This window comes from Cynocephalus volans, chromosome 10 (genome assembly GCF_027409185.1).
Source record: "Cynocephalus volans isolate mCynVol1 chromosome 10, mCynVol1.pri, whole genome shotgun sequence".
Classification (NCBI taxonomy): Eukaryota; Metazoa; Chordata; class Mammalia; order Dermoptera; family Cynocephalidae; genus Cynocephalus; species Cynocephalus volans.
The window spans coordinates 45393938-45419082 of record NC_084469.1 but is presented as its reverse complement, the minus strand read 5'-3'; the positions used below and the strand labels follow the sequence as shown (position 1 = coordinate 45419082).

General features: G+C 35.5%; 1 protein-coding gene across 3 annotated transcripts in view; it reads left to right on the top strand.

The window, feature by feature from the left end:
• AKAP10 (A-kinase anchoring protein 10) overlaps positions 1-25145 on the top strand; it is a 67510-nt gene that overhangs the window by 24970 nt on the left and 17395 nt on the right. For all 3 annotated transcript variants that reach the window (XM_063110951.1, XM_063110950.1, XM_063110952.1), the window contains 8 exons: positions 7403-7501; positions 12349-12433; positions 13258-13381; positions 14385-14521; positions 16826-16970; positions 18968-19141; positions 23872-23981; positions 25021-25103. In XM_063110951.1, coding sequence (XP_062967021.1) covers positions 7403-7501; positions 12349-12433; positions 13258-13381; positions 14385-14521; positions 16826-16970; positions 18968-19141; positions 23872-23981; positions 25021-25103 — 957 coding nt within the window. The remainder of the gene's footprint in view (positions 1-7402; positions 7502-12348; positions 12434-13257; positions 13382-14384; positions 14522-16825; positions 16971-18967; positions 19142-23871; positions 23982-25020; positions 25104-25145) is intronic.

The window sequence follows — 25145 nt, the reverse complement described above, 5'->3', positions numbered from 1 at the left end:
TTGTTCTGCTTAGTGATTTACTTGCAGTAGCTATACTGAAGAAATGGAATTAACTTAGATTATTTTAGATCTGGTGAAAGGGAAAACTGTCCCTCAAAACCTTCACAAATGCTGTCCTTCATCAAGGCCCTGGTTATAGAGAGGATTAATTCAAACAAGCACATTTCCCTAAACATTTCTTTTCATAACTTTGTATCTTGGAGACAATACTGGCTTAAAGTCAGACCTGAGCTTTAGTTCTCTCTCTGGTACTTTCTTTTCTTTTTCCCTGTGAATTCTTTTTTTTTTTTTTTTTTTTAAGTAAGAATTTTTTTAAATTGACAAATAAAATTTATATTTATTTATAACATACAACATGATATTTTGCTATATGTATACACTCTGGAATGGCTAATTAAAGCTAATTAATGTCTCCATTACCTCACATACTTATTTTTTTGTGGTGAGAACTTTTGAAATATATTCTGTTAGCAGTTTTCAAGTATACAGTGCATTATTATTAACTGTAATCACCATGGTGTTCAGTAAGTCTCCTGAACATATCTCTTGTCTAGTTGAAATTTTTTATCCTTTAGCCAACATCTCCCCAGTTCCCCCACTTGAATTTGTATTGATTGGTTGATTTATTGTTGTGGTAAGAACCAATTCATAAGATTACACTCTGTTTTAGTCAGTGTCTGCTCTTTATAGCAAAATACACGGAACTGGGTGATTTATAAGAAAACAGTTTATTGCTTACAGTTTCTCAGGCTGGGAAGTCCAAAGTCCATTTGGTGGTGGCGACAGTGATCCAGGAGTCCTACATTGCAAAATAGTGGAAGCAGAGAGCAAGAGAGAGAGTAACCTCCTCATTCACTCTCCTTTTAAAGCCCTATAAACCATGCCTGTGACCACCATTTTAAATCTATTCACTACAGCATGGTCCTACAATCTAACTTTTCAAGGCTCTTCCTTTCAATTACCGTAATAGGATTTCCCACCCTCTCAACAGTTACAGTGGAGGCCAAGTTTCTAATGCATAAAACTTGGGAGACACAATTCAAGCTTCCGTGAGTTTTGGGGGGACATAATTCAATTTATTACACCCTCTTAACAAATTTTAAGGGTACAGTACAGTATTGTTAACTAGACCTACAATATTGTACAGATCTCTAGAACTTACCTTGTGTAACTGAAATCTTGTAACTGTTAACAGCAACTCCCATTTCCCCCTCCATCCATCTCCTGGCAGCCACCATTATATTTTCTTCTTCTATGAGTTTGACTATTTTAGATGCTTCATATACTCTTAGGTGAAATTATGCAATATTTGTCCTATGGCTGGCTTATCTTGTTTAGCATAATGTCCTCAAGGTTCATCCATGCTGTTGCGTATGGCAGGATTTCCTTCTTTTTTATGGCTGAGTAGTATACCATTGTATATATACACCACAGTTTATCCATTCATCCATCAATGGACATTTAGGTTGTATCCACATCTTAGTTATTGTGAATAATGCAGCAGTGAATAAGGGAGTACAAATATCCTTTTGAGAACCTGATTTCAGTTCTTTTGGATAGATACCCAAAAGTGGGATTGCCGGATCATGTGGGGCCTTCGTACTGTTTTCCATAGTGGTTGCACCATTTTTTATTCCATCAACAGCATACAAGATTTCCAATTTCTCCACATCTTTGCCAAACTTGTTATCTTTTTTGTTTTTGATAATGGCCCTCCTAACCAGTGTGAAATGATATCTCATTGTGGTTTTTGTTGTTGCTGTTGTTTTTGGTGGCTGGCTGGTAGGAGATCCAAACCCTTGGCCTTGATGTTATAATACTACACTTTGTTGAAGGTGCTATCCCATCATGTAGTATTGGTGCTGTTATTGAAGATCGGTTAGTCATACATGCATGGGTTTATTTCTGGACTCTGTTCTACTCCATTGGTCTGTTTGTCTATCTTTATGTCAGTACCATACTGTTTTAATTACTGTAGCTTTGTAATATATTTTGAAGTCAGAAAGTGTTATGCTTTCAACTTTGTTCTTTCTCCAGATTATTTTGGCTCTTCTTTATGGTTCCATATGAAATTTAGGATTATTTTTTCTATTTTTGTAAAAATATGCCACTGGGATTTTAATAGGGGTTGCACTGAATATGTAGATCACTTTGGGTAGCGTGGACACTTTAAAAACATTGTGTCTTTCCGCCCTGGGCTCTCCTGAGCTGGGGTGGGGGGAGGGGTGAGGGCTTTTGCCAAACACCCCTAACACCCGCAACCAGCCCAGCGACAACCACCGAGCTGCAGCAAGAAGGACACTGGGTTCCCAAGCTGGGGTGGTGGAGGGGTGAGGGCTTTTGCCACACCCCCATGACGTGCACCCAGCCCGGCAATGACCAAGCCACTGCTGAAAGCTCCCTGGTCTCCCCTTTGGGAATAAGGGGGGTGCCACAGACCTCAATCCCACTCCTCCTCCTTCCTCCTTCCATCCCATTTCCTTCTGCTTTCATTTCTCCCCCTCAGCTCTGCAACATGATAGAATGTAAAAAAAAAAAAAAAATCAATAAATAAATTAAATAAAAATAAATTTAAAAATAAAAATAAAAATTATACGTCTTCCAACCCATGAACACTGATGCTTTTCCATTTATTTCTGTTTTCTTTAATTTCTTCAGTGTTTTGTAGTTTTTAGAGTACAAGTCTTTCACCTCCTCGGTTAAGTTTATTCCTAAGTATTTTATTCTTTTTGGTGTTATTGTAAATGGGATTGTTTTCATAATTTCCATTTTGGGTAGTTCATTGTTAGTGTATGGAAATGTTAACTGATTTCTGTATGTTGATTTTGTATTGTGCAACTTTACTAAATTTATTAGCTCTAACAGTTTTTTTATAGAGTCTTTAGGGTTTTCTATGTGTAAAATCATTTCTAACAAAGAGAGGTAATTTTACTACTTCCTTTCCAATTTGGATGCCTTTTATTTATTTATTTTTTTGTTGCCTAATTGCCCCGGCTAAGACTTTAAGTACTATGTTAAATGGAAGTGGAGAGAGTGAGCATCCTTCCCTTGTTCCTGATTTTAGAGGAAAAGCTTTCAGTTTTTCACCATTAAGTATGATGTTAGCTGTGGGCTTTTTATATATGACCTTTATTGCATTGAGGTAATTTCCTTCTATTCTTCATTTGCTGAGTGTTTTTATGATGAAAGGGTGTTGAATTTTGTCAAATGCTTTTTCAGCATCCTATGAGATGATCATGTGATTTTTATCCTTTCTGTTAACGTGATGTGTACATTGAACGGTTTTTGTGTGTAGAACCATTCTTGCATCCCAGGGATAAATCCCACTTGGTCATGGTGTTTGATCCAAATTATATTTGTTAGTATGTTGTTGAGGATTTCTGCATCTCTGTTCATAAGGGATATTGGCCTATAGTTTTCTTTTCTTGTAGTGTCTGTCTGGCTGTGGTATCAGGGTAATGCTGATCTCATAAAATGAGTTTGGAAGTGTTCCCTCCTCTGATTTTTTTTTAGAAGAGTTTGAGAAGAATTGGCGTTAATTCTTCTTTAAATATTTAGTAGATAAGCCATCTAGTCCTGGGCTTTTCTTTGTTGAGAGGTTTTTGATTATTGATTCAGTCTCCTTTCTAATTAAATAGGTCCATTCAGATTTTCTCTTCATGATTCAGTCTCAGTAGGTTTTATGTTTCTAGTTATTTGTCCATATCTCCTAAGTTATCTAATTTGTTGTTGTACATTTGTTCATAATAGTCTCTTATGATATTTTTTCTTTTCGTGACATCAGTTGCAATGTCTCCTCTTTCATTTCTAATTTTATTTATTTGAGTCTTCTCTTTTTTCTTAGTCTAGCTAAAGAATTGTCTTTTTTGTTCATTTCTGTTCAATCTTTATTATTTCCTTCCTTCTGCTAACTTTGGGCTTAGTTTGTTCTTTTTCTAGTTGCTTGAGGTGTAAAGTTAGGATGTTTATTTGAGATCTTTTTTCTTTTTTAATGAAGGTGCTTATCACTATAAACTTTCCTCTTAGTACTGCTTTTGCTGCATTCTGTAAGTTTTGATATGTTGTGTTTTTGTCTCAGGATATTTTCTGATTTCCTTTTTGATTTGTTCTTTGACCCATTGCTTTTTCAAGAATGGGTTGTTTAATTTCCACATATTTTTGAATTTTTGATTTTCCTTCTGCTGTAGATTTCTAGTTTTGTTACATTGTGGTTGGAAAAGATACTATGATTTCAGTCTCCTTAAATTTGTTAAAACTTGTATTGTACCTAACATGTGATCTATCCTGCGGAATGTTTTGTGTGTGCTTGAGAAGATTGTATATTCTGCTGTTGTTTGGTGGAATGTTCTGTACATGTCTGTTAGGTCTATTTGGTCTATAATATTAAGTGTTCTGTTTCCTTACTGATTTTCTGTCTGGTTCTATACCTAATTGAAAGTGGGGTATTGAAGTTTCGTACCATTATTGTATTGCTGTCTATTTCTCCCTCAGTTCTGTCAGTGTTTGCTTTATACATTTAGGTGTTCTGATATTGGGTGCATAAATATTGTTTGATCTTCCTGGTGGACTGTCCCTTTTATCATTATATGAGGGTACATCACAAAATTTGTGGAAAGATAGAATTGAAAGATGATATGAATCTTTCTGTGAACTTTTTGAAGTACCTTCATATAATGTTCTTGTCTCTTATGAAAGCTTTTAAGTCTGTTTTGTCTGATTTATGTATGGCTCTCTTTTGGTTACCTTTTGCATGTAATATCTTTTTTCATCCCTTCACTTTCAGCCTATGTGTGTCCTTAAAACTAAAGGATTTAGATCTCTTGTAGACAGCATATAGTTGGATCTTATTTTTTATTCATTCAACCACTCTTTGTCTTTTGTTTGGGGAGTTTAATACATCTACATTTAATTATTGGTAGGACTTATTGCCATTTTGTTCATTGTTTTCTGTGTTGTAGTTTTGTTGATTTTTTTTTTTTTTTGTCGTGACATGCTTTGAATCCTTTCTTGTTTTCTTTTGTGTATCTTCTATAGGTATTTTCTTTGTGGTTACTATGGGGCTTATGTCAAACATCTTGGAATAGTCTGTTTTAAGCTAATTAATAACTTCAATTGCATTCAAAAACTCTATACTTTTACTCAAAATACCTTATTCAGATAAGCTATTTTCCTTTTTGTACATACATTTTCTTTTTTTATAAAAATAAGGATAAAGTTAGCCATTTAGCTCACTTGGTTACAGTGTGGTGCTGATACCACCAAGGTCAAGTGTTCAGATCCCTGTACTGGCCTACCACCCAAAAAACCATTTTTTTTAAAAATAGGGATAATGATTTATTCTGTTAACCCAGGGGTTCTTGAAATATGGTTTACACACTCTTAGGAGGTCCCTGACACATTTTCAGGGGGGTTCATGAGGTCAGAACTGTTTTCATACTAATTCTAAGGTGTTATTTGTCTTTTTCACTGTGTTGATATTTGTAATAATGGTGCAAAAACAATGGTGGGGAAAACCTGCTGGCATTGGACCAAACTGTACTAGTAGTCATTGTATTCTTTACTGCCACGTATTCCTATTAAAATTAAATGCCACTTTTACTTAAGGATGTCTTTGGAGCAATAGATAATAATTTTATTACATGTAAACCTTTGAGTACATGTCTTCTTAATATGTGTGATGAAGTGAGAGTTATGCATAAAGCACTCCTGAATACCGAAGTATACAGTTGTTTCTAAGAAAGCATGTGTACAGTTGATTGTGAGCTCAAGTAGCTGCTTTTTTAATGGAACACCATTTTTACTCGAAAGAAGTCTGCCAGCAAACTACGGTTATTCAGACTTGGGTATTTGGCAGATATTTGTTTGGAAATGAAGGAAGTGAGCCTATCGCTTCACGGAAAAAAACGGGCAGTATATGTTGCCCAATGATAAAATTCAAGCTTTTCAAGTAAAAATCAGAATTTTGGAAAACTTCTATTTACCATTATGTGCTATGACAGCTTTAAAGAGTGTTCTGATAAGGTTATTGGTAGTATTAGTGATAGTTTGTTGGGTTTTTTGTTTTGTTTTACATTTTTTGATACAGTGTGTCAACGTATGGAAGATCTGCTTAAGTCAAGGTACCAATATTTCCCAAAATAGTAGACAATATATGAAGTTATAAAATTATACATGAGTAAAAAAATCCATTAAATATGGAAGATAGATCAGTGGATTTTAATGTAACAGGATGGTTTCAAAGTCTATATTCTAACTAACCTTTAAGAAACTACTACTTGTGGAGTTTTGGTTTTAATATCAAAGAAAAATATATCCATGATTATCTCAAAAAGCTATTCAAGTACTCCTTTTCCCAATTACATGTCTGTGAGGCCAGATTTTCTTAATATATATGTCGACCGTAACAACATAGCACAAGATCGAATGCCAAAGCAGACATTAGAATCCACCAGTTTGCTATTAAGACAAACATTAAAGTTATAAAAATGTAAAATAATGCCTTCTCACTAATGTTTTCATTTTGAAAAAATTTTTAAATAAAATATGTTAACATCTAAAGATTTAATATTGTTAATTATAACTGAATCTATAATTTTTTCTTTTTAAATTTTTAATACCTTAATATATATAGATAAACCACACATAAACAAAAGCTTTTTAGGATCCTCAATAATTTTTAAGATTGCAAAGAACTTCTGAGACTGAAAAGTTTGAGATTCATTGTTTTAACCTTACAGAGTTGTTGAACATCAAATGACTGTATTTATGTATGTGAAATGATTTTGTAAAATATTTTAAATGTAGATTTCTAAAAGAATTTTTGAGCTTCTACTATTATATTGCTGTGCAAGTCCTTCAAGTTGGGACTTTGGAGAAGAGACATGGAAAGAGAACGTACATCAATAATTGCTATAGGGCTGGCTGGTTAGCTCAGTTGGTTAGAGTGTGGTGTTGTAACACCAAAGTCAAGACTTTGGATTCCCATACAGGCCAGGCATGACCCCTGCCTCCCCCACCAAAAAAAATTACTATTAAGGAGCTTATTAGCTCATAAAGGGAGTGGAGGGGCGAATTCACATATAACTCTTCTGTTCTACAAATGAAACAATGAAAAAACAACTTTACGATGGAAGCTTATTTTGTAGTAAGGGCACACAGCAAACAAAGCCCTGATGTTCATGAATATAGTCCATTAGTATGGTCCACATTGCTTTTTTTTTTTTTTTGTCGTTTTTTCGTGACCGGCACTCAGCCAGTGAGTGCACCGGTCAGTCCTATATAGGATCCGAACCCGCGGCGGGAGCGTCGCCACGCTCCCAGCGCAGCACTCTACCAAGTGCGCCACGGGCTCGGCCCCACATTGCTTTTTGATTTTTGAAGTTATCCCCTTCTTCTCTTGCAGGTATAGAACAAGATGCAGTGAATACTTTTACCAAATATATATCTCCAGATGCTGCTAAACCAATACCAATTACAGAAGCAATGAGAAATGACATCATAGGTAAGCACTGCTTGAATTTATGGCAAAAAACCCCACCAAAACAGAAACTGAATATTTTTGGTTACGGACTAAGAATTTTTCATGAACATGGAATATAATTGTTCCCTTCCTAGTTTGTTGTCTAAGTACTTTCTTATATCTGATTATAGCTCACATAAAAAGTTTATATGTTGGACCCAAATTCTTAGACTTTGACCTGAATAACAGCAATGGCAAGAACAGTAATAGCACACACTTATTGAACACTCACTGTGTGCCAGACAGTATTCTAAGCACTTTCCATGGATAAACTAATTTCATCTTCTAAAGAACCTTGTGGAGGTGAATACACTTATTATTTTATAAATAAGGAAACAAAGGCACAGAGAACTTAAGTCCTTTTTCAAGGTAACACAGCTCAGACATGGTAGAGTCACGATTTGAAACTAGACTGCCACACCTTAACTACTATGCTGTGTCGTCAGTGTTCTTCATACTGTAGGTTGAGACCAGCCTTCTCTTATGCCCTCACCCCTCTGCAAAAAAAAGACTGGAATAGAAAAATCAAAGTGTTTCAGAGTGGTAAGGACAAACATCACTTCAGGAAATTTTTTTCATCATATGTACATATATGTATCTGTATACTGAGTCAACAAATATATTTCTCTGTAGGTCATAGTAAAAAAAGAGAGTTTGAAAGCTTTTACTATATTTCATCAGGAAGACCTTAGGTAGACCTATACTTACAGATAAAATTGGTGCATTTGTTCACCCAGCAAATATTATATTCCCACAAGTGTTGATAATAAGTTTTGTATTTTTATTTCTCAGTTTAGTATTTGTGATTTATGAAATAAGTATGTTATTGTACTCCCAGCAGATTCTTGCCAGCGTGGGCTTCTTCAGTTCTTACTGTGGGTTCTTTGCACTCACTTGTTATTGTGCGTAGCAAGACCCTTTCCAGTTTCCATTTGGGGTCTTAAGTTGGTCCTCTGGGCTTTGGCTCCTTTAGGGTCTGTCAGATGCTGCCTCCACTTTCCTTCTCTTGCCCTCACAGACACCTACAACACATAGGCCTTGTGGCTGTTGGTGAGCTGTCCCCATCTGCTTGTATTTTGGGGTTTGTGGTGATATCATTTCACCTAGTTTTGTTGACAGATGTTGGTCATGGGATTTTGGTTTTTCTGTGTAGTTGCTCTATTTTTATATGGGAATTTGCCAGACTTCCCTAGACCAACTTATCCTAGTAATATAAGTAGGGTGTTGTGATTAAAATTGACTATTTGAGTAATTGGTTAGCTAGTGATTCCTTTGGAAGTCTATTTGTACCAGTTGATAACCAAACTGTGTGGGGAGGGAAAGAAAAGGAGGAAGGAGTTTTGAGCCAAATGAAACATTTGAAAATGAAATGCCACTGCAGTTCTGTTTTTTCATCTATTCAAACTTTGTCAAATTTCCCCCCACGAGGGAAAAAATCTTCTGAAAGATCAAGTTGATAACATTTAGTGATTATGAAATATGAGAAAGTTTCCATTCCAGTGTCTATTATTGTGCATTTTAGAATGTTAATTACCTATATGGCTTTAGACAAGTCACTTTTCCTCTTTGAGCCTCGTTCTTCTGAATCCTGCTCTAATTATTTATCACCCCTTGCAGTTTGAATATTCTAATGTAGCTGTAGTTCAATGAGTTTGTTTTTTTTTTCAGAGGAGGCTCCACTTTAGCTATTATTGTATATCCATCCTAACTAGTTTTATTGTACATATTATCCATGGGGTTTTGATGTTGCTGTCTAATTACTCTTTTTATGTGGGGATTCAGAATGATCTAGAAACTATGCTTCCACTACCTATTCCATCTTCCACAAATCTTTGGAGTGGTAGAATTTTTTAAATGCTTTGAATATACAGCTGACAATTTGCTGATGGTTTGGAAGTGTGTGGTATGAGAGGGAAAAAAGGAATCAAGCATGAATCTGTTTTTTAAAAACTGAATACTTGGAATAGTGGAGTTGCCATTTATAAGACGAGGAAGACTGGGAGTAATGGCTCATGGAGAAAGTCAGGAGGTTGGTTTTAGATATCCAAATGGTGAATGTCAGGTAGGCAGTTGGAATCTCCATGAGAAGTTCATGACAGAGATCCAGGTTAGAGGTCCATGTTTGGAAGTCATCAGCATGTAGAATGGATTTAGAGCTAGGAGAAGGAATAACATTACTATGGGAGTGAGTATAATAAGGGATGACGAGATCTAAGGACTGAGTCTTGGAGCATGCCTACCATTTAGAAGTCTTGCAGATGAGGAGGAACTAGCAAAGGAGACTTAGAAGTAACAGCCACTAAGTTGGCCCTCTTTCATCAAGAGAGTAATAGATCAAGAGAATAGTTTTTTTCTGGAATCCAGGTGAAAGGAGTTTCTGGGAGAGTGCCATCAAAGATGTTAAATGATAAGGTTAACTAAGGTGAAGACTAGGAATTGAATGGATTTGGCAACCCCGTGTGCACTAGTCATCTTAGTTACAGTAGGCCATTATGGACAAAAGTTGGCGGAGTTTTAAGAGAATAGGAGGAGTCGAGACAGCAAGTATTGACAACTCCTATAAGGCATTTTGCTCTAACAATGAGCTGGAAGGGGATGTTAAGTCAAGGGACAATGTTCTTTGATTTTGTTTTTAAGGTGAGATGTATTGTAAGCATATAAAATATATCACATAGCATACAAGCAGGTATATAAGTATAGCATACAGTATATATAGCTGAAGCGAATGAAGCAGTAGCAGAGGAAAAGTTGATATAGGAGAGAAGGCCTGAAGGGGTGAAAGAGGATGGATTCTGTTACTCAAATAGAAGGTTGCTCAGCTAGGAGCAAGGACAGTTCATCTGTAGCAACAGGACAGAATGCAGAATGCATGGGTAAGTTACAAGATGTGGTGGGAGATGCTGGAAATAATTTTCTGATTGTTTTTGCTTTCTCAGTGAAATAGGAAGCAAAGTCCTCAGCAAGGAGACTAGGAGAAGAAGTATTAAACATTTGAGTAAGAAGATGTGCTCTTGTAAGGATATAGAAAAAAATAAACTCAGTTTCTCATGCTGTAAACTCACAACACAGAACACTTACGTGACCCCAGATGTGTGGGGTTTTTTCCCCATCAGCAACCAATTCTGCAGATGATTCTCCAGTGGACATCAGCTGCGTGTCCTTTAATTCAGTTCAATTCTGACACTCTTTACCTAGAGATACTGCCAGACCCCATAGGTCTCAGTCCCACAAGACAGATTGTGTAGCCTGTGTGTCTGACCAACTGACTATATCATGGTCCCCATGGACCTCCTCTTTGGGTTCATTTAATTTGCTAGAATGGCTCACAGAACTCAGAGAAACACTTATATTTATCCATTTATTGTAAAGGATATTACAAGGATACAAATGAACAGCCAAATGGAAGAGGTGCATAGGGCAGGGTATGGGAGAAGGGGTGCGGAGCTTCTGTGCCTTCTCCAGGTGCACCACCCTCCAGGAATGTCCACATGTTCAGCTATCCAGAGCTGCTCCTTCTCCCCCCAACTCTTTCCTTCTGGGTTTTTATAAAGGCTTTATTACTTAGGCATGATTGATTAAATCATTGGCCGTTGGTGATCAACTCAACCTTCAGTCCCTCTCCCCTTCCCAGAGGTTGGGGGATGGAGCTGAAAGTCCCAATGTGATCCTGCCTTGGTCTTTCTTGTGACTAGCCCCCATCCTGAAGCTATCTAAGGGCCCTCCACCACCAGTCATCTCATTGGCATAAAAAAGTCACTCTTATAACTTCGGAGATTCCAAGGATTTTAGGAGCTGTATGCTATGAAATTGGAAGAAGACCAAATATATATTTCACAATATCACAGCTGTGTGTTGTCTAGGAGAGTGCGAGAGTAAACAGACCAGGAAACTGTAGTATGATCCTTGGATTTCCTTAAGGTCCTACTAAGGTCATGAACTTAAAGTGAGACCAGCCATCATGGTTATATGGTTTTTTCTAGCCATGTTTTTTTCTAGCTAGTTAAACAGCTTATTGATTTGCTGTAATTTATTTAGGCAATTCCTTATTTTAGCATATTTTATGTTTTAAAATTTCTACCAATAACATTTTGATAAACTTTTTTACAGATAAATATTTTCACAAATCCATAATTGTTTAGATTTCAATCCTAAAAATAGGATTGTTGATTGAAAGGTTGTGTTCGTTTTTAAAGCTTATCCTAGAAACTGTCAGATTGCATTCCAGAAAGAGATATACCAATTTATATTCCTACTAACAGAAGTCATAGTATTCCCATGCCTTTGCTCAAGCATATGTATTATGAACCAATTAAACATATGTACTGTTAGTACACTGTACATTTTTGTGCAAATTTACTAGACAATGTGTAGTACCTCCTTATTCTAACCTATGTTTATTTGATTACTAGTGAGCATATATATCTTTTCATACTGGCCATTTTATGTTTGCTCTTCTGTGAGTTGTCTGTCATGTCCTTTGTTCATTTTTCTTTTGGGACATTTCTTATGAGTTTGTAAGAGCTCTTCATATATTAATGATAGTGATCTTGTAACCATCATACATGCTGCAAATTCTTTCTTCTGTTTGCTTTTTTATTTTGTTTTTGGGATGTTTAATGTATAGAAATTAATTTTATATTGTTAAATCTTTTGATTTCTGCTTTTGCATATATGCTTTGAAAGGCTTTTCTCACCTCAAGATCAGCTGCATTTTCTTTTAGTTCTATTTAAAACCTAATTTATATGCCCTTACTATTTATTTCCCAGTTTTACAAATGTGTACAGTTTGAATATAGTGGAAATCTAATTATTTACTATTTGTTTTACAGCAAAGATTTGTGGAGAAGATGGACAGGTGGACCCCAACTGTTTCGTTTTGGCACAGTCTGTAGTCTTTAGTGCAATGGAGCAAGAGTAAGTTAGTTTCATATTTTCACATTTTGCATTCTTGAGAATTTGGGTTCAGTGTTAGGGATGGGCTTCACTAAAAAGCAAAGTATCTTTGAGGATTCGTTTAACTAAAAATAAAGTATCTTTGAGGATTTAAGTATTTTGAATATTTACAAGATCATATAAGCATACTCTAAGACTATCTTGGTTAATAGTTTCTTTCAAATATCAATTATGTGAACTCTATAGTATTTCCTAAGTTGAAAGAACTTATTTTTAGTTCTGAAGTCATTTGGGAGTGATTGAGACTATAGTGTGACTATTAGAATTGGTTTATTCATTTAAATAATGGATGTCTTCAGAGGGCTATCCTAATGTGTTAGTTCATGCTTTAAGCTTAATGGATGCTATGTAACTAATTCAATGTAGATTGCTGAAATAGCCTCCAGAGTTTTTGAGATTAATTACTGCTGCATATTCTTAAAAAAAATCTTCGTGTTCATTCTTTCATTTAATGTTTATTAAAAGGTTGCTCTGTGTAAGGCACGGTTAGGTATAGTGCCTGCCTTGAAGGAAGTTACAGCCTAATAAAAGAAATAGGGCATGTTCTTTGGTAACTGTAATATGAGGTAGCATGTGTTAAATGTCAGAGGAGTGCTACAAAGTCATTAAGAGATGGGAGAGATTACTTACAGGTAAACGAATCAGGAACGACACCCTGGGAAGTGAGGTAGCATTGACACAGGCCTTTAAGATACAGTAGGGACAATATGGAAAGAGTATATTTTTCCCAATTAAGCTCTTTCCTTGGTCGTTCCCTCAAATTTTCCCTTTTTATCCATGTGCAGGCACTTTAGTGAGTTTCTGCGAAGTCACCATTTCTGTAAATACCAGATTGAAGTGCTGACCAGTGGAACTGTTTACCTGGCTGACATTCTCTTCTGTGAGTCAGCCCTCTTTTATTTCTCTGAGGTAAAGTCTGCATTTCGTTCACACTCTATTAGAGCATTCCAGCCTCTAAACTATAATTGCTGGGGCCCTGTATAGAAAATAACATAGAAAAGACTAATCATTTCCAAAAAGATCTATTATTATTTTAAGTTGTATCCAATGGCAAGAGTACTTTAATAGTCAGATTAAAGAGGACATGAAAATTCAGTGTAAAATAACTCTAATTTTGAAAAACCTAATTAAACTACTGCTTATAAGAGAATGTGCATGTTTTTAAAACCGTAGAATTTCATACTTGATTCCAGTGCACAAATATTTGCAGACCAGACTTCAGAAGAGAGAAAGAAAAGTTGTAAATTTTTTCCTACTCTCATCATTTTTACTTTAGCTGTGAAGCATTTGCAACAAACAATGAGCATATTAATCTCTTTGAGGCATACAGTTTAGTATAATGGTATTTTTTTAGGCTTCAGCAAATGAAATTCTTTTGTTGCAAAGCAAATGACTATTAAGTAGAGATAAAGAGGATTTCCAGTCTCACAAAGCAGTAATTTAGACACTTGGATTCTTCCTCTTCACAAGAAGACAGTTACTCAGTGAATTTGTTTTTTCATTTTCTTTCTTTGCTATACGTTTAAATCAGCATTTGTTTAGGTTAGCATGTCCTCATGGACTGATGGAAATGATCAGGTGTAAAAGATTTGGTTTGGTTAATTTACGCTTCGTATGTTTGCCGGCAAGGAACCACAAATCCAATTTAGTGTAATTTTTATTTGAGTTCACTAAAGTTTGCATCCCTCTGTCTGGTGCTTGTATTTTGTTAATTTTGGAGTTTTTTTTCCCCCTCTAAAAGAATATTTGAAAGCTTCAAACTCAAATGACTGTAAGTTGCTGACTAACTGAAGAACGGCATTTTTTTGCTTTTTGCTTATGTCCTGTATTTTAATACTTGGGGCATGTAGATTAGAGATGGTGAGAGAAATCTGTTTATAGTCTTATTTTCTCTTGTATTTTTCCTTCCTAGTACATGGAAAAAGAGGATGCAGTGAATGTCTTACAGTTCTGGTTGGCAGCAGATAACTTCCAGTCTCAGCTTGCTGCCAAAAAGGGCCAATATGATGGACAGGAGGCACAGAATGATGCCATGATTTTGTATGACAAGTGAGTTTTATTGAACAGATGCATTCAGCATACTTATTGAGCATTTGATATGTGCTATGGAAATAAAGATGAATAAACTCAGTTTCTGCTGTCAAGGAGCTCATGGGGGGCAGCATAAAAGCTGCTTTCCTATGGTGTGTGTAAAACTTTGGGGGTTCTTAAAACACAAGTTCTGTTGGGGAAGGGGAAGGTTCACGTGCGGCAAGCAGGACTGCAATGGTGGTGGTGTTCAGGGAGTGTTTCCCAAATCAACGATTTGATTGGCATCCTGAAGAATAGATTAAGTTTTGCTAGCCAGAGAAGACAGGAAAGAACATTCTAGGCAGAGGGCACTGGCACAAGCAAAGTCATAGAACTTAGGGGAATGTGGCACTTTGAAGAAATGAATTTGGATAATCAAAGGGGTGGGGAACATAAGAGGAAGATGAAACTAGTTGGACTAGATTGTTATAGGCCTTGAATATGTGTGGGTGTTTTCTGGTGCAAATCTGCTCAGCCACGTCGCTAAATGAGTAATAGTTTTTCATTAGTTTTTACTGAAAATGAGGGCTTGGAAAAATCTTACAGTGAATGGAATTGAAAACATCTGCACAGACAAGTGATAAGACTGTGGCCAGCTCCACAGCACGTGGTGTTTTTCTTTTCATTTAACTTCTCTTACTCTGTGAACAAAAGTAATTCGTTATTTGTATCCACAAGCAAGTGCTAAAGGTGTAACTTGAGGATAGAGAAAAATCCATGGGATGTTAGGTTTGGAAGAAAGCCAAGAACGTCTAGGCCAGTGGTGCCTGATCATTGGTCTGCAGGCTTATGCTGGGCCATTTGCATAAGAGTCACCTGGGAGTTTGTTAAAAATAGGTTCCCAGTGCTCCTTTGTCAGAGGTTCTGATTCAGCAGGTTTGCAGTGTGACCAGGAATCTTTATGTTTAGAAGACATGCCAGATAATTCAGATGAATAGCAAGATTAGGGATCTAGTCTGATTTTTCTCATATTGCAGATAATGAAACTAAGGCCCAGAGGGGTAGTGATTGTCCTCAAAGTCACAGGGCAAGTTAGTGGCAGAACTTGGACTGGAATGCAATTCTTACTGTTCTGTCCAGTGATTAGTATAATATATTTGTGGAAGATATTATATAAAAAACATTGTTATATGGATGGTGAAATAGCAAGAGTTTTCGTTTAGAAATTAGGTCTGAGGTGTCTGAAAATTCAAATCATCGAAGAGTATTTACAAACATTTGTTATAACATGGGAGACCTACTTTTTGTTATTAAAATGCTGATTTTAAAAAGTTTTCTTTGTTCTGAAACAGAATAGTGGCACTAGTAAGGTCCTGGCTTGAGCTCAGTAAGCACACAGAGCAGCAACCCTGTTTTCCTACTGGATCCCATTTTCACATTGGGAGCAGTTTTTAAATGAAGATTACTGTATGACATCCCAATGGCACTGTCATTCTACCAAGTTCATTGTGCCAAATTTGACTTTACAGATCCCTACTTGTTTGTTTTTATATTTTATATATGCCTACTCACAGTTATGTATCATTAGTCTTTCTGTCATAGATAGGAGATAGAAGCTCCTAGAGTGCTTGGAACAGAGCATGTATTTTTTTTTTTTTCCTCTGCTTTTAATACTTTTTTTTAATGTGCACTTCATAATCATCTTACCCAAACACTAGCTACACTATATCCCATCAAGTTAGAAATCTTCGAGTTATCAATATTAATTATGCTGTTTTCCACACCAAGTCATCAGCAAGTCTGTTAGTACTATCCAGATACATCAGATCTCTCCACTACACCTTCAGTGTCATTTTGTTTTGAATTCCTACATGTTTATTGCTTGTGCCTCCATGTTATGATGGTGTGTTCTCATTGTATCTTGAGTATACATCTTTTCTGCTCTCTTTTCAGGGAAAATGACTATGTCTTACTTTATTGTAAATCTTTTTATATCTACCAAGTCTTGAACAGAGAATAGGTGCTCATTAAATATTTGTGATTGACTTGTATGCCTCAGTTGTAGCCTGGCCCTCATAGGTCTTAAACAACAGCAGAGTTTGCTCGGCAAGAACTAAGGATAGTTGGAAGGCAGATAGGGAGGCAGCAAGTTGACCCAGATATCTTTGGGGCAGTGGGAATAAATAAAGGTTATAGCAGGGCTGTCATCACCCAGTTCTATGATTCTAGGTTTACATGCTGTGTCAAGTAGTCCCATATGAGATTCTGTGGTGTAGGTGCCAAAAGTTGCTTAATACTTACTATAGAATTTGGTTTCACTCTGGCTGTCTTTTTATACCTTAGGTATTTCTCTCTCCAAGCCACACATCCTCTTGGATTTGATGATGTTGTACGATTAGAAATTGAATCCAATATCTGCAGAGAAGGTGGGCCACTCCCTAACTGTTTCATAACTCCATTACGTCAGGCCTGGACGACCATGGAGAAGGTAATCAAGAACTTCAAAAGTATTAAGCGACAGGAAGTTTTACTGGTGGAACCAAGAAAACATAACGTGGGAAAAACCAGATGTAACAGAACATTGGAAATTGAAGCAGTGCAGCATCGTGATTAAGAGCAGAGACTTTGAGTCTGACTTGGTATATGTATATTAGTCTTAATCTCTGTAGGCTGAGTGACTTTGGGCAGTTACTGAAATTCTCTAATGCCATTTTCCTCATCTGTAAAATGTGGATAATATGGATACTTAAAGTTATTTTGAAGATTTAAATGAAGTAATGTATATAAAGTGTTTATTATTAACATAGTGCCTGACACCTAGTAAGAATTAAAAAATGTTAACTGCTACTATTGTTGTTATTATTACATCTTTTTAGATACTTAGATAGCAGTATTGGGCAAAGTTAGTTTAGGAATGGTCCAAATATTTCATTAGTATCTGTCAACAGTGTTGGAACACTAGTTTTGTGTATCATGATCACTTACAAGTTATCACTAATAGCTTATTAACAATAAAGTGTTGAAATTTGTGAATGATTTATTCTTGTAATGAACTAGAGAAGATTTTATTAGGAATTGCATGGAGCCCAGAAGAAGCCCACAAGGTTATGTTGCTTACATATGTCATGTGTATGCAGGTGGAAAAAGATCAATTAAGCACTGCTACATAATACCATACACAAATACTGAATTCTGGGAATACTGAAGAGTTACATATAAAAACCAAATCATTGGAAAGTCATAGGAAACAGAATAGAGTATCAGCTGTTACCCAGGGATAATAATTTTTTGGTATTAAAATTAACATCTTTCTCTTTCTCATTTTAAAGGAAAAGTTTCAGATTTGTATCATATAAAGAATGTGAATTTTCGGGGTAGTAAAATTAAAATTCAGAAACAAAACAAAATGCAAAAATAGTTTTTACTGGGCTGGCCGGTTAGCTCAGTTAGTTAGAGCATGGTGCTGTAGCACCAAGGTTGAGGGTTCGGATCCCTGAACTGTCTGTCCAGCTGCCAAAAAAAAAAAAAGTTTTTATTAAATGTGTATATGTAAGGAACTTATACTAATTTTAAGATTACTATCAAGCCCCTGCTAGATAAGTGGGAAAGTGATATGAATGATTCATTCAGCAAATACTTCGAGTATTTCTGTGCTAGGTATTGGTATTCCAGTGGTAAATAAAGGAAATGTGGTTTCTGCCCTCCTAGAGCTTAGTCTATAAAGAAGCCATATATTAAATATGGACATAAATATTTACAATTGTGCTAAATGCTTTGAAGGAAAAGTTTGTAATGAAAAATGCAAATAACAACCGTGGAAACTTACTCAGCACCATTAATAATTATTAAATGCAAATACAGTCTTATAACACCAAGGTCAAGGGTTTGGATTCCCACACTGGCCAGCTGCCAGAAACAAACAAACAAATAAATGCAGAAAAAAACATCTAAGTGCAAATAAAACCATCACACATTTATTTAACAATGACTTTATTTTCCAGTATTGGAAAGCCTGTGTGGAAACAGATACCTTGATATATTGCTAGTTATACAAATTGATAACATCCTTTTTGAAGGGTAAATTGGCTCAGTAATTATACTCCTGGCAATTTATCTTAAGGAAATTAGTTCAAAAGTAAAAATCAATGTATGTACAAAGACTTTTTAATCACAAATCAGAAAAATATAGTTTCTTATTATATCCACTCTGTGGAGTATTTTCTGCTCACTAGGAAGTAATAATATCAAGTCTATATAATAGTTTTATGACAAGTATTTTGGGGAGGGGGCCAACAAAATTTAACACATTATAGCTTTAGTTACAGTGTAAACTATGTACAGAGAGATAGTACTCAGAGTGTAACAAGAAGTAAGGACATTTGTGTCAACTTATTGAATTGTAGGTAAAATTTGTTTATTTAAAATAAGCTTTTAGCTGCCTGCATTTGACTTTAACTTTAAAATAATGCTTTTCTTCTCCTTCAGGTCTTTTTGCCTGGCTTTTTGTCCAGCAATCTTTATTATAAATATTTGAATGATCTCATCCATTCAGTTCGAGGAGACGAATTTCTGGGAGCGAATGCTTCGCTGATTGCTCATGGCTCTGTTGGCCCTCATGATGAGTCTCAGCCCGCTGGTTCAGACAGCTCCACTTCTCAGGTATTGACTGATTTGCATCTACCGTTAGGAAGAAAGGCTTAGAAATCCTCTCCTTCAAATGCCAGTGACATCCTGTTTAAGTTTTTACTTTATTTTATTTTTGGTGTCTGGCTGGTACAGGGATCTGAACCCTTGACCTTCATGTTGTCAGCACCATGCTTTAACCAAGTGATCTAACCAGCCAGCACATGTTTATAAGTTTTAAGTTGTATAAATAAAGGATAAATAAAATCGGCCTTCTTACTATATTTTCTAATTAAAATATTTATGGTGGTTAACAATATGCCATATTGTAAAGTATCATGCTGCTTCATTCAGACCATTATTCTGCTTGACACTCTAGCTGTTTTTCTTAACAATCAAATAATATGAAATATATTTATAGCCTCTGAAGAGACCTTTATGGAATCATTTGAAAAATTTTATCAACTAATTCAGGATGCTTTTTAATAGAATAATTGAGTAAACTCTTAGGTTTCTCAATTTGTATTTCACTTGAGACCTTTTGGTTTCATTTTGAACTACACAGTATACATTTCCTTAACCTTTTTTGGTTTTTTGGAGTGCTTTCACATATCAAACCTTACCTGATTTTCCCGCAAATCACATGAAGTGTGATATCCCCAAGAGATTTAAGGCACTAAGAAGTTAACTGATGGGCTGGCAGTCAGCTCACTCGGTAGAGTGTGGTACTGGTAACACCAAGGTCAAGGGTTCAGATCTCCATACCAGCCAGCTGCAAAAAAAAGTTCACTGATTGTTATTAAACACAACAGTAAGTGATAGAGCTAGAAATATTCCCCATCTTCACCATAAATGTTCTTCACCATAAGTTTAATAATATATTGTAATAACTTCTTCATCACTGTTGACAAATAACACTTCTAATTTTTTGATACTGGGACTTGGATAAGTTTTCTTAATTTTATAGACAGTACTATTTTATTGCCATCAACAATGCTCTCCCGAGTACCTTTTTCTCCTATTAAGTTTATATAGGAGGTGACCTTCTGAGTGTGGTTGCCATTTTGATTTTTGGTATAGGCTAGAATGTTTCGTTTTTATTTAGGCACTTAAATGATCTAGGTGCTAATCATAAAATATACTTTTATACTTTTTGGTGAAGTATACAAAAAACTGCACTTATCATGACTACATAACACCTTGAAGAATTTTCACAAACAGAACTAACCCACGTAACCAGCATGTCGGAAGCACTCTTGTGTGTTCCCTTCCAGTCACTCTCCTTATCCCTTCCAGGGTACCTACTTTCCTGACTTTTGACAGCATAGATTAGCATTTCCTGTTCTTGTCATTTGGTAAATGAAATCATATTATGCATTCTTTTTTTCTATTTTTTTTTTGTACAACTTCGGTTGATAATTCACGTTCACGTCATGCAAGTCAGTGGTTTCAGTATACTTACAGAGTTGTGTAATTATCATCACAATCAATTTTAGAACATTTTTTTACCCAAAAAGAAACTCCCTTTACTTTAACTCCAAATTCCCCACTCCTCCAGCCCTAGGCAACTGCTAAACTATTTTTTCTCTATATAGAGACAATAGATTTGCCTATTCTGGACATTTCATATAAATTGAACCATATAATATGTGATCTTTTGTAACTGACTTCTTTCACTTAGCATCATGTTTTCAAGGTTTATCCATGTTTAGCATGTACCAGAACTTTATTCCTCTTTATGGCTGAATAATATCCCGTTGTGAGGATGTACCATATTTTGTTTACCTATCAGTTGATGGACATTTGAGTTGTTCTTCCCCTTCTGCTAATAATAATATTGCTGTGTACTTTTGTGTACAAGTTTTTGTGTAGGTATATGTTTTCATTTCTCTTGTTGTATACACCTAGGAGAAGAATTGCTGGCTCAAGCGAACTCTTTAACTTTTTAAGGAACCTCCCAGACTGTTTTTCAAAGTGGCTGTACCATTTTGCAATCCCACCATCAATGTATGAAGCTTCCAGTTTCCCCACATCTCACCAGAACTTATCTGTCTTTTTGATTATAGCCATTCTAGTGTGTATAAAGTTTTATTTCATTATAGTTTTTATTTGGATTTCCTTGATGACTAATGATGTTGAGCATTTTTTCATGTGTTTATGGCCTTATGGAGAAATAGACACTTTAAAATTGGGTTGTTTGTCTTTTTATTACTGAGTTGCAGGAGTTCTTCATATATTCTAGATACAAGCCCCTTATCAAATATGTCATTTGCAAATATTTTCTCCAATTCTGCAGGTTGTCTTTTTACTTTCTTGATAGTGTCCTTTAAAGCACAAAAGTTTTACATTTTAATGAAGTTCAGTTTATCTACTTTACTTTTGTTGAATGTGCTTTTGGTGTTTAAGAACAATTGCCAGATCTGAGGTCATGAAGATTTACAAATCCCTTGTTTTCTTCTAAGGACTTTAGGTCTTTGATCCATTTTGAGTTAGTTTTCCATACAGTAGTATATGAGATAGGGGTCCAACTTCATTCTTTTATATGTGGATAATCCAGTTATCCCAGTACCATTTATTGAAAAAACTATTCTTTCACCATTGAATGGTCCTGGCACTTGTGTTGAAAATCAGTTGACTGTAATCGTATGGGTTTATTCCTGGACTCTCAGTTCTATTTCATAGATCTATATGTCTGTATGCCAGTACCACATTGTTTTCATTACTGTAGCTTTGTAGTAAGTTTTGAAGTCTGAAGTGTGTGTTCTCCAACTTTGCATTTTTCATTTTCAAGACTATTTTGGCTATTTTGTGTCCCTTGCAGTTCCATATGGGCTTTAGGATCAACTTTTCCATTTTGATCAATATTGCATTGAATCTGTAGATCACTTTGGGGAGTACTGCCATCTTAACAATATTAAGTCTTCTAGACCATGAACACAGGATATGTTCTTCTTTAATGTCTTCCTTAGATTTTTTTGTTTTGTTTTGGCAGTTGGCTGATTGTCTTCCTTAATTTCTTTCAGCGACGTTTTATAGTTTTCAATGTACAAGCCTTGCACCTCCTTGGGTCATTTATTCCTAAGTATGTTATTCTTTTTGAAGCCATTATAAATAGAGTTGTTTTCTTAATTTCATTTTCAGATCATTCATTGATAATGCATGGGAATACAGCTGTTTTTTGCATGTTGACTTTGTGGTTCAACTCTGCAAAATTTGTTTCTTAGCTGTAATAGTTTTCTCGTGGATTCTTTAGGATTTTTTATATGTAAGATCATGTCATCTGTGAATAGTTTTCTTTCTTCCTGTCCACTTTGGGTGCCTTTATTTCCTTTTCTTGCCTAATTGCTCTGGCTACAACTTTCAGTGCAATGTTGAATAGAAGTGACAAAAGCAGGCATCTTTGTCTTATTCCTGATCACACAGGGAAAGCTCTCAGTTTTTCATCATTTAATCTGTGTTAGGTACAGGTTTTTTATATTCCCTTTAGCAGTTTGAGGATGTTCCCTACTATTCCTAATTTTTTAAATGGTTTTTTAATCATGAAGGGGTATTGGATTTTGTCAAATATTCTTTCTTATGTCAATTGAGATGATCATGTGGGGCTTTGGGTTTTATTGTATTGCTACAGTGTATTACATTAATTGATTTTCAGATATTAAGCTAACCTTGCATTCCTGGGATAAGTCCCACTTGGTCATGGTATATTATCCTTTCAATTTGCTGCTGGATTCAGCATACTAGTATTTTATTGAGGATTTTGTATCTATACTCGTAAGATAATACTTATACTTCGTAAGAGATACTGGTCTTTAGTTTTCTTGTGATGTCTGGTTTTGGTATCTGAGTAACAGTAGCCTCATGGAATTAGTTGGGAAGTATTACCTCTTGTTTATTCTGGTGCCTCTTTCTTTCTGATTTAAATGTGTGTCTTGGAGATTGTTCTTCCCAGTACATAAAGAGAGCCCTTTCCTTCCACACACCCCCACACTACCACTATAGAGTGTTCTGTAAGTGTCTGTTCAATTATTTTATTTACTTAACCTTTCCCTTAGTTGTGGACATTAAGCTTGTTCCTGTCTTTTGCTGTTTAAAACAATGTTGCAGTGAATAGTCTTATATATAAGTTATTTTGCATAAGTATGAATCTGTCTGTAATTGAATTTTTAGAAGTGGAATTTCTGGGTCAACCCATGGCTCTGTGTTTCATAAAAATACCAATTCTGACTTGTTTTTCTGGTGCAGGTGGGGATTAAGAGGTAGAATGCTAGAGGGGAACTTCCTATACTCAGCTAGCTAGGCATTTCAGAAAGGTTTTGTTAGCTTTTTTTGTCACACAGCCTCACTGAGAATCAAAAATTGTTAACCCTGTCAAAGTTGGGCTTTATGTTTGTTAGCCAAGATACATAAGCCTAGACAGATGAAAGTTTTGAACACTGGGGAAATAATGCCTGTGAGAACAGTGCATTTGTTGGAACTTAGGTCATTGAGAAAACAAACAGATTTGGCATGCAAATGCATATGTTACACATTTTAATGCTGTGCTTTCCTCCTGTAGTTATAGTTGCTATACATTTATATAGTATACTATATAGTAGTTACACATTTAGAATCATTGCTGTTAAGCATCTCAGTAGTGATGGAGTTAAGTGAAAATTGCGTGTATTTCAAACACTGAAGAAAGTTTTGTACAAATCTGTCATATGCCATACACAGGTCTGATTTGTTTCCTGAGTAATAGACTGCTAATTTTACAATTTCCATTGTAGTCCAGTGTGAAAAAAGCCAGTATTAGAATTCTGAAAAACTTTGATGAAGTGATAATTGTAGATGCTGCAAGTCTGGATCCAGAATCTTTATATCAACGGACATATGCAGGGTAAGCTTAGCTCATGTCTGGAATTGTTACAAGTGTAAAGAATTTTGCATCTTTTAAAATATTGTATTAAATTTAAATTTTTTTAACCCATTATTACATGCCCAGGACTTTCACATATTGTGTACAGTATAACGTGGTGGTTAAGAGTGAAGGCTCTGGAGTGACTTCCTGGGTTGTTTTTTGTTTTTTGGTCTTTTTTAATTTTATTATTGGTTATGAATATTCATGGGGTACAAAGCTGATTGTCACCACTTGTGCCCAAGATATGATGGCGGGATCCATACTGGCAGCGTGCCCATTACCACAAATTGTGATTATACCACATGTCCCCCACCCAAGCAGTTGTCCGCGACCTCCCTCCCCATGCCCCTTTCCCCCATTCCACTTTGACTTCCTAGGTTTTAAGCTCCGCTCTGCCACATATCGGCAAGCTGCTTAACCACTTAGTGTCTTAGGTTTTTTAATCTATAAAATGAAAATAATTTCACAACTTCACTGGGTTGTTGAGAGGATTAAATGCAATAATACATGAAAAGCATTAAAGTATTGCCTGATATCTAGTCAGCACTCAGTAAATATCATTGTTATTCTGCCACCATATACGAGATGATGGCATGTTTATATAGTATGTTTAAGTCTGCCTCCTGCACATTTCATTTAATTCACACGTTAGCTATTTCAGAGTCTCAGTCTTAAAAATAAAAGTAAAGTAGAAAAATGCCAATATCATTTAATGTGAGCTGCATAACTAATACTTGGAAAATGAAATAAAATTACTCCTTTTTTAAAACAAGAATCAACTTTGTTATTCATTTTAACCTTTTGGAAATTTTGAGAGGAATTGCATTGAATTTGTAAAGATTATTTTGCTTTCTGTGGAGAAAGATTTTACTTCAAATAAGCCCCCCTTTGAGTAACATGGGTAACTATCAATTATGTTTCTAGCTTTCTAGATTTAGATGAGATGCTTAAAAATTGATTTTTTTTCTTCTAAGTTTAAAACTGATAGAAATTATGTTCTCTTTTTATGCTTATTTAGGAAGATGACATTTGGAAGAGTCAGTGACTTGGGGCAGTTCATCCGAGAATCTGAGCCTGAACCTGATGTAAAGAAATCAAAAGGTTTGTGGTATTTTATACTCCATATTATGCCTTTACTCACAT